At 37.5% G+C, this 9,986-nt stretch overlaps 1 protein-coding gene across 3 annotated transcripts; it reads right to left on the bottom strand.

Annotated features, from left to right (window-relative positions):
• Window positions 1-597: 597 nt before the first annotated feature.
• LOC137173027 (cAMP-responsive element modulator-like) lies at window positions 598-9,851 on the bottom strand. Of its 3 annotated transcripts, XM_067577708.1 has the most exons (6): window positions 9,316-9,851; window positions 7,693-7,875; window positions 6,978-7,139; window positions 6,497-6,646; window positions 2,981-3,125; window positions 598-1,781 (listed from the first exon to the last, which is right to left on the bottom strand). In XM_067577708.1, the coding sequence occupies exons 2-6, from the start codon at window positions 7,784-7,786 to the stop codon at window positions 1,637-1,639; spliced, it is 696 nt and encodes a 231-aa protein (XP_067433809.1). In that variant the 5' UTR covers window positions 7,787-7,875; window positions 9,316-9,851; the 3' UTR covers window positions 598-1,636. The 3 variants fall into 3 exon arrangements, with proteins under 3 accessions (XP_067433809.1, XP_067433810.1, XP_067433811.1); XM_067577709.1 differs by lacking the exon at window positions 7,693-7,875 and having other exon boundaries at window positions 9,316-9,792; XM_067577710.1 differs by lacking the exons at window positions 6,497-6,646; window positions 6,978-7,139; window positions 7,693-7,875; window positions 9,316-9,851 and adding an exon at window positions 4,910-5,064.
• Window positions 9,852-9,986: the final 135 nt, after the last annotated feature.

A 9,986-nucleotide genomic window follows, 5' to 3' on the forward strand; every position in this document is an offset into this window, starting at 1 on the left:
GACTCTCCAGAAAGTCTTTCCCTTTTTTATTGGGTAGTCTTTCCTGTCAAATCAGGATTTGTTTTGGTCCCTACTGTAAGTTGGAGGCTTCATAATTTTCCTTTTAAAGCAGCACATTCTTAAGTAATTGTTTCATCTAAGGAGATCCACTAAATCAAAGAATGGCAACACTGAAAACAGGGCCAATCTTTCCTTCCCCTTAAGCACATGCACATTCCTTTGGATGTGATTTATGGAAAATGTGTTTAAATACTCATCTTACTTCCCCTTCTTCCAGCGTGCACTGCGTAATATCAGCGTGGCTGTTACAACAAAAGATGTAAGAGAGGAGAAATTTGCTTTATAAGTGGCCGTCCTTGCATTAAAGGAAGGCACAATCAAGTTGACTCATCATTTAAAGGACAGCACGCTGTGTCCTGAGCAGAATTCCAAAGCTGAGACTCAGCATGGTGATAAGAGTTTCATCAACACTCATAACTGAACTTCTGCGTCTTTCTTGTTTTTCTGTCTTTTAGTGGTTTTCCAGCCACCGCTTAACACTGAACAACATACACAATATCTAGGTCTTATACTTAATGTGTGTGAAAACAACAGAGAAACACTGAGAAACTACTTTATTGAAGCAAATAAATATTGAAAATGTGTACACAACCTATAAATATTGTGTAATCATAACAAGACAACAGCCAAGAGGAAATAAAGCACCAACTGAGAGGCTCGTCAAAAGACAGGGTTTCTACATACAATTTATCATTCAAAATAAAAGTTACATAAATAACTTCTCATTTCAGCCATGCATACTAAAATGAAACAGCTAGTTACTAAGAGTGTAAGTTAATAAAATGTCCACAAATGTGTGTATTTGATAACTAAACATACATTTGTTCATATTAAGACAAAGACTTTTTTTGCACAAATCAAGCACTGGTACTTAAAACAATACACAAACACAGGGTATTCCTGCCAAATAAATATGAACGCCACAGGACAGAAGCAGAAACATTTCTCAGAAGATGGGCAATAAATGCAGTAGGGTTTAATTCCTTTGTTAGGTGGAGTAAAATAAATCACATAGAGGCCCTGATGCTCCAATTCCCATTGAAAATTTAGCCTCTGGCAGCATTTTCCCCTGAAAAAACTCTGTAGAAAAATAGACCATCACAAAGACTATCAAGTTATAAAGTTTTTTTAATAGAGCCGAAAGACAAAACTGAGCATCAAGGAATGTAAAATGCAGTGCAGTGACGGTGTTAGTGACATAAAGAGAGGCAGGGTATTCAGATGAGCCTTCAACATCTGATTCTCTGTCTCTAGTAAGGTGTTGGAAGTCTGCAGGTAGTCCATATATTCCTTCCTTCAGCCGCCCTGTGCAAAGGGACATAAGGTCTTCGCTGATAATAACCCCGAGGTGAAAAAGGTTCTTGTTTTCGCTGTGGTGGCGCATGGATAATTCAGAGCCAGAAACATTGACATCATAGTGTAAACACATTTAACAGAAAGGACAAGGAGTGTTTTGTGTGAGCGTGCGTGTGTTTGTGTGCATGTCTGTATAAGCAAAACCAGAGTCCTCAAGATACCCCACAGAAGCAGACCAATACAGTCTGCATAATCCCAGTCCCTCCTCTCCTCAGAGGAATCACTCAGTTTTGTGTCGATAGATGTCTTTTAACGCTTTAAGCTCCTCAATCAGAGTCTTGTTTTGATTCTCGAGCACATCCACGCGATTCTCCAGGCATTTGACGTATTCCTTCTTCTTTCGTCGACACTCCCGGGCAGCTTCTCTGGAGGCAACAACAACAGTTACCATGAAAAAAGAAGCCTTAACATTTTGGCTTTTCTCCCAGATACAACAGACAGCTCATTCTGGCCATGATTCAGTTTACACCAAGAGACAAAAAGAGCTCACAATTTCTTATGAGGGTGCAGCATATTCAGGATGATTATGAACATGTTTGTGACATTAGATACTTTGGGGATAGGACTTCACGCAATAGAATCGTGATCATTGATTGTAGTAAAAATCATGCAGAATGCAAATAAGAAATTTGGAGTCAAAACCAGCAGTTGTTTACAGGGAACAGACTGTAAGCTCAAAGCCTTCTATGGACAGCAAGCAAAAATCGTATAAAAAAACCCAGAAAGTAACCAAGCTTGTTCACTAGCAACCCAGACTTGTCCACACACAACTGACCTTCTCAAAACACAAGTCCAAACAGTCACTCATCTCTCTAAACATGATGCACGTTACAGAGCAGATTATGAGTAGACTACCTAAGAATTAGCAGCTAACACCCTGAATGGAGGAGAATCATGCGGTGGAATGATGATAGGTTTGTAGATCTTATTATTACATGCAGTTATTGTCATTCACTGTCACTTGCTGTGTGGTACTGTATTATACAGTCAACACAGCAGGAAAGGGATAGAAAGAGAACCTCAGTGGGTATACAGTGAATATGTCCAGAATAGCCAGACTAATACTGGATTTTTAGACCAATACCAATATTGATAATATAAACATATGACATTCTTTGTAAGGATTCCTTAAATTAGTTTTTAGAGAATTGTGATCAAGATATCTATTGAGTGGGATATTCTACAGTTGAAAATCTAACTATGTATCAGAGACACTGTTCTTAAATTATTTCAAACATATCTCCGGTGTTTCTGCACTGACATTTATTCTTGTGTTTCAGTCACACCAGCATTTAAAACTGTGAAATGTAGCCCTGTGAGTCATCACCACATCGCCAAGCCTCTACAACCATATTTCGTGAACACATGAAGTAAAGAACTTCCTTTTTTATGTTTCCCTTCTTCTTTCTGGTCTGACTTGACCTTTAAGTATCACCTGATCAGTTGACATACACTGATACCGATATATCTGTGATAATTTAATTTTGTCCAATAATATTAACGTGGCCAATTGATCGTCAGGGTTGTAACGTTCAGGCTGATGAGTGTGAAAGCTCCTCTCTACCTGTTCCTCATCAAGCGGAGCTCCCTCTTTTGAACGGCGTCCTCTGTAAGTTTCTGTGAGCTATGAGTGCTGGCCCCCATCACACCCTGCAGGAGGCTGGAGCCGGGGTTACGCAGCTGACAGGCAGTCAAGTCACCTGTGGAGCCTGCAGAGGCACAAAACATGTCAGACAACAGGACTTGGTTGTATCCATCACTAAGTTGGTGTGATAAGTCTTTCCTAGGTTCTTACTAACCATTAGCTAGCTTCAAGCTAGTTATTTGCTAAATTTGGTTGGACAATTAAAACTTAAGAAATGACTTTACTTGTAAAGACTATTTATGTCTAAATCAGTTGCACAATCCAATCAAGCAAACAACTGTGTAGAGTTACGCAATAAGTCACTGTAAAATTACAAGCTGTAACATAACCACCAAAAGTAACAGTTTTAGGAGACCAAGCAATATATTTAACTTGAGGTCTGCCTCCACCCAAACGTGCAGAATGATGTTTGTGCAGAGTCTGACACTAGAGGGCTGTTTTCACACTCATCTGCTGAAAGTCTGTGCTCAGCTAAAATCTGAGTCTAAGTTGTTTACCTACAATGAGCATGATCTGTGACATCACATCTAGTTTGGGAACCACTCGTGGTCCAGTATACGACTTAAGTGTGATATTCTCTCTATTCACACTTAGATTTTGGATTTTTCAATGAGAAAGAAGGAGTAGATGTCATTTTAAGAATTTTAACTTGGTAATTCAATTTTTTTGTGGAAAAACCACATCAGAGTAGTTTTATATCTCTTGAAACGTGTGACGGGCATCTTTCACTGCCAATCCTTTGTAAATGCAGGTATCACTTCATTTTGCTTATATATTCATACTTGGAGAAATATGTTTTTCAGAGTTAGAAGTAAACATGTAGTTTAGAATGAGTTGGTTGGAAGGATCCGATTATGCTAACGTAACCAATTTAGTTTGGTAATTTCTAAATAAGTATTGCGTAAATCTCCACTTACGTCATAACAGTTCGTGATAATAAATAGATGCAATTTTCTTTAGTGAGTATAAGTGACTGTATCACACATTTGTTTATCTCCTCTTTCATCTCTGCCACACAAGAAAGGTCAAAGTTCAAGTTAAATCAAAGTCTTCCTATGGAATAATCCTTGTGATAGAATCTTACGAAATGGATGCGTGACACTGAAAGAGAAAGAGACACCCAGTGAAAGATGGTGCCATTCTTATCTACTTCTCCTTCTGTTCATTGTTTGCTCAATGCCAGAAGACCTCACTACCCCTCTATCATATCATCTCGCAGAAGGCACTGCATATAATCACAGCGTGGCCGGCGACTGACGTCAGTGTGCATCTTATTCGCTGGTTTGCATTTACATGTCGCTGCTGGGGGCCTGTTCCAGGAAAAGCAGTGACGTCAACTACTGCTGCTATGTGCTTTGAGTGGGCAGAGCACTGAAGCATTTCACAGAGGGAGAGAGAGGGAGCGGGAGTGGAGGACGAGAAAGAGAGAGTGAGAAATAGAGAAGGAGTACGACTGAGGAGACGAGCAGAAATGTTTTTTATCGGAGTGAGCTTGTTGCAACTCACTATGGGAAAAGAATATTTCGACCTTTGTTATTTTATAGAAAAGACAGCTTGTAATATTATTTTAGGGAATTATTGAGCTTTCTAATAGTGGTTTGGGAAAAATCCACTGAAAAATGTAAACAAACATGTCATGTCTGAAAAGCAAAAGCTCATAATTATCAAAGATTTTTTTTTTTCAATTTCAGTTATGACAAAGTAAGTCTGCATTTGTCCATATTGATTGTTGACATTAATAATAAATGAATGATTGAGACTAAATTAATATTACAACTGAAGAACAATGTAAAAAAAAATACCACTATTTTTTAGATCTGGCAATAAAAGAGACGATGGTAAACATACCTGTTTCTGTCTCATCCCCAGTTACAGCCATATTGTATTAACTCCCAGGTTTTCCAAGAGAGACTGTCCCCTTCAGAGTCTTCTCTCTGACTGAAATGTTACCACAGCCAACAGCGAGGCTATGTGTGCAATTTACAATTAGAGGCATTGACATCACCATGACATCATTGGCCTCCTGATGTCAACAGTATGGTTTGCTCTCTCCCTGACACAGTGCTATGAGTCAGGGGCTCTGCTGTTTGTCTTTGGAGAGGAATTTTCTTCGACAGTCAGTAGAGACTTAGATCATTTGGACTTCACAAACACATATATTCTTTCTTCAAAACTATTTTGTGTATCCCAGTCATAACATTAGTTAACACGCAGTATGTTTTCATTGCTATAAATCAAAATGGTATATCTGGATAAAAGTCAAGTACAACTGTGCAAGATTGCTTTTTAAAAGGCAGAACAAAAGTCCTATTATATGCAAAGGGAAGACTAATTGGATGTCAAAGCTTGGTGTGAATACATGAACCCAAATAAGACCTACAATATAAAACCAGGTTCCTCATGTAACCCCTGTAACTGCAAAACATGATCCCTCAATGAAATCATCTCACACTCCAAAGTAAAGGAGCTGGCTCCCTCTGCAGGTGTTACACAGCTAAATGAAGGACTAACTGAACCTGTTGATTTAACATTTGGTGTGGTGGTAAAAAATCTTACTTGGTTCTTTCTTCTCTGTGATTTGGTTAACATTTGAATTTATACAGTGTTTTAGTGACTACCTTCTTTAGTGGGATATTGACACTATTTAATAGATTTTATTCACTGCCGTATGCTGTTGGTCTGCAACAAAAGTCATACATAGAGTACATGTTTTATGTAGCATTAATATATTTATGGGAATATAAAATATCTTATCAAATATATTTTATGAAATATTTATCAGACATCTCTATCAGACAACAGGATATTTGTTAGTGGAGATGGTAAGCTGCAAAGTGAACAGATGATGTGGCCAATCAGTGCTGATGCAGTTTCATGATCAGATTAGCTACTATCTGATACCCGAACATATGTCCTCTGTTGTGTGATTTAATACAGTATTTCTGAAAGTGAGATCCAGGGGCCCCAAGGGGTCGTTGAGGGGTTCCAGGGCGTCCCCAGCAAAAAGAGGAATAATTTATTTTCACTATAATTCCATCCATAAGTAACACAATGACAGAATGTTTGACTAATTTGGTCATGGGGTTCACACACTTTCTGTAATAAAACATCTAAAAGCAAAAATCTTATCAAATGGGGGTCTGATGTATAATTTGTGTCAGTTTAGGGGTCCTTGACGTGAAAAAGTTTGAGAACCACTGATTTAGTTCCTTTGCTTGTCTTTTTCCTGGTGGTTCCTTTTATTTAATAAATGTCTAATAATTTGGTCTGATGTTTGCGGATGTGAACTTCAGTGCAGGGGAGGTGATCAGCACCTGCTAAAGAATGCACAGAGAAAGCCTGACCAAGTGTCAGTTTTTGTTTGTCTTATTTGCTACACTTGTTTGCTCCCCATCCAGACTATTTAGTGACAGAGGTCTGCAAATGAGGTGTTACCTGGCAATGCTGGATTACTATGCATCTTCGGGACATCCAGCTTCTTCTTGCAGTATGGAACGGTGCATGGTGGAGGATGTAGTGTTTGTGTGCTGGTCGTGGCCATAGACGTCAGATTCTGTGGGCCCTCATGCTGGAACTGGACAGAACCTTAATGGAGAAAAAAAAGACCAAAAGAAAAGACTGATAGGATAAAAAAAACGGAGTAAATAATAACAGATATGACATTTTAATTACAAGACATGGTTGTGATTATGGCAACAATAAAGTTCCTACTACTAGTTTCTATTTTTATACATAACAATAATAATTTGCTTAATATATTAATTTATGAACTGTAAGATACAGCCAGACTACTGCTCTTTTGGTGGGGGAGAAACTGGAGCATGCAGAGAAAACAACACAGACAAAAGAAGAGGCTCCACTCCATGCAGAGGACTATACATCCATAACACACACAAATCTGGAAATCAGGTGTCACCTGGGAGTGGGGGCATGCAACAGTGCTGCTGGCAGCTCAGCGTCTCCCCATAGTAATGAAAGGTGTTTGATGAAGGCTGTGGTGTTTGTGTGCTGGTCATGGCCATAGATGGCTGTATCCCCTCAGGTAGGAAGTTGACGGGACCTCTTTGAATATACCCACCTGAGAGGGGTAAAATGATAAAAAAAGACCTTGTAAATAATAACAGATCAGGTTATTTACTTACATAACACTGTGGTAATTATGGCACCGATAACGTTTTTATTCTTTTTTTTATACATTATGCCATAATGTAACACTTGTTAAGATACAACTTTCTCAAATACATAAGCATAAATAAGAAGAGATAATAAATAATTATAATAACTTTGAAATAAATATATCATCATGGCAAACAAAAGGGGTGGTGGTTAAAAGATATGTAGCAGTACCTGTCAACATAGTGTTAAAGTGTCTTAACAATTTGAATTTCCCTTCGGGGATCAATAAAAATAAATAGTTTCTCTTTCTATTTTCTTTCTCTCTTTTTTTTCATTTCAAAATAATATAGCTGCAGTGTGGAATTAACACATTTCAACATCTAGCAAGCTAAAGACCCAGGTATTTACCCAAGGAGTTACAAAACTGAAAAACATAACGCTAAAAGTTGTTTCATCTGTACTAGTGGTGCAGGTTGAAGGCATGTGGTCATAAATGTGTTTTCAGACATGCTTACACTGCTGGTTGGGGCTGGTCTGGTACCCTGGGTTATGTGTGCAGGGCGGAGGAGCATGTGACTGATATTTGTCTTCTTTCTTTACTTGGTTCATCCTGACAGGCACTGAGTGTGGCTACTGTTAATAGTGTTCACGCTGATTTCTCCTTACTGATTTGAGATCAACATTCTTTTTGTGTGAACCTAAATGGTGGAGATGTAACACAATGTTAGGTAAGACAATGCAAATGCATGTCAGCATATGGCAGGTAATAAAACCTGGAGGAGGTCATGGATAATGGTAAATTAATAGCTTAAGCAATAAATTAAAGCAATTACTCAGACATGATGACTCAACCAGTTCCTGAAATTTGTGAAACACTTTTGCTTTCTATTTTTCAACAAGACGTCATAGGCACACCCTCTGCCTTATCATATTGATCCACATTTGTTGGAGATATTTGTTGGGAAAGAGTTTGGCTATTGCCACAAAGGTTTTTTTGACTAACAAAGTCAAAGAGATATCCTTTAAAATGCTTCACAGGTTTTATCCAACTAATGATTATTTGCAGAAACTCAAGAAAGAAATTGATGTAAGTTGTATCTTTTGTGGGGAGCTCAGAGAAACACTGGTATTATATTTGTTTTGGTCTTGCCCATATAATAAACTACTGTGGAGTAAATTGTCATGATTTATTACTTTGGAAAAATGTATTGTTTGGACTCACTGAATATGAATCTCTGTTCACAGTTCTATTTGATTCATTTGCTCACTATTTTGACCAAATTTCATATTCACAGATCCAAATTCACAAGGCCAAACTTTTCAGAGCTGACTGTCCACATCAAACAATACATTTCTTCAATATCTGAATGTACAGACAAAAAAGCTGTTCAAACCATAACCACTGTAAGCTTTACAAGATATTTATTTAACTATTAATTCATTATAATTATTATTTTTATTTTATTACAACCTCTAGCCCCACTGGCGTGTTTGTGATTGTAGACTCAAATTGTAGCCTGTACACAAGCTGCTGTAAACTCCTCCCTTCCTACTTTCTGTGGCTTGAATTATTGAGTCTAAGAACTGTTAGACAGAGCAGGTTAGATTGCCATCAGACACTAACCTACTTCTGCTTAATATGAATGTCAGCAATTTGTCAGCTGGTTTTAACTGTATCAGGACCACCATGGTCAGGACATGTTGATTTTAGAGTTATTATTAAAAGTGACATTTCCTGTTTGAAAGAGGTGGCTCCCTCTGCTGGTTAAATCAAATAATCTGTCGTTCATCTAAATTAGCTAACCTAACGCAAAGTCTCCTGTGTGATAACCATGGAACGTTAAGTAACGTTGCATCCATGTTGATAACTCAGCTAGTTGATAACTCATTTGCTAACAAGGGTGTTCTATCTATTTCCAGTATTGCTATGGAGAGAAAAGTCTCCTATCAGAAATCTTTAAATAATAATATATTTTTAAAAATCACCCAAATTGAGTACTTCGGGCTAGCTTAATTAACCTCAACTGATATTTTAGCTAACGTTATTATTTAACGTTAGCTTGGTAAGATCTGTCAGTACGACAACCTAACATATTTATTTTAATTAACGTTAGATATTCGATCAACAGTGTACTCACACTAAATTATACTGTCCAGGTCGTGTGAAACTTCATGAGCTTGAGTGACGCCCAGAAAGTTTTAAAAAAACGTAGCTTCAGTTAATAACGTAAACTGACGATGATGATTTGTTATAAACTGTATTAACGCGAATTGCTGTTATTTGAAAATCTTACGAACCCAAAGGACCGTTAGGATATTTTATTCTGGATTCTGATTGGTTGATTTTTCTTATTTTCTTAAGTATTATGATATAAGGTTACATGGATCAACTTATGCTTTTTAAATCGGGTACTATGGTAAAAACAACAAAAACAAACATAAAAAAATGTTTTTGCTCTCACAACTGTCAATCGCTGTATTCATGAGTCGGAGGGGCGTTATGAACATTTAAACTGCTGTTTGGTGAATCACTTTAAATGTATACGAGATGAAATGAAATGTTGGCCCACTTCTCTATTAGCAAATTATTGTGGTCATTACAGGAATTAAAAAACATTGTACAGACTGTCTTTGGTTGCATTTTTAAAACACTCGATTCCTCAGGGGTTTCCGTAGTTTTAGGCGATACCATAGATATATGGGTGTTCTTATGACTTGAATCCAAGTGAGTTTGGTCTTATTCTCATCACTGTGTATAAACACAGAATACATTGTTTGAAATAAAAAAAAATCTCAAAGACTCGTTATC

The sequence above is a fragment of the Thunnus thynnus genome, chromosome 21 (assembly GCF_963924715.1).
Source record: "Thunnus thynnus chromosome 21, fThuThy2.1, whole genome shotgun sequence".
NCBI lineage: Eukaryota > Metazoa > Chordata > Actinopteri > Scombriformes > Scombridae > Thunnus > Thunnus thynnus.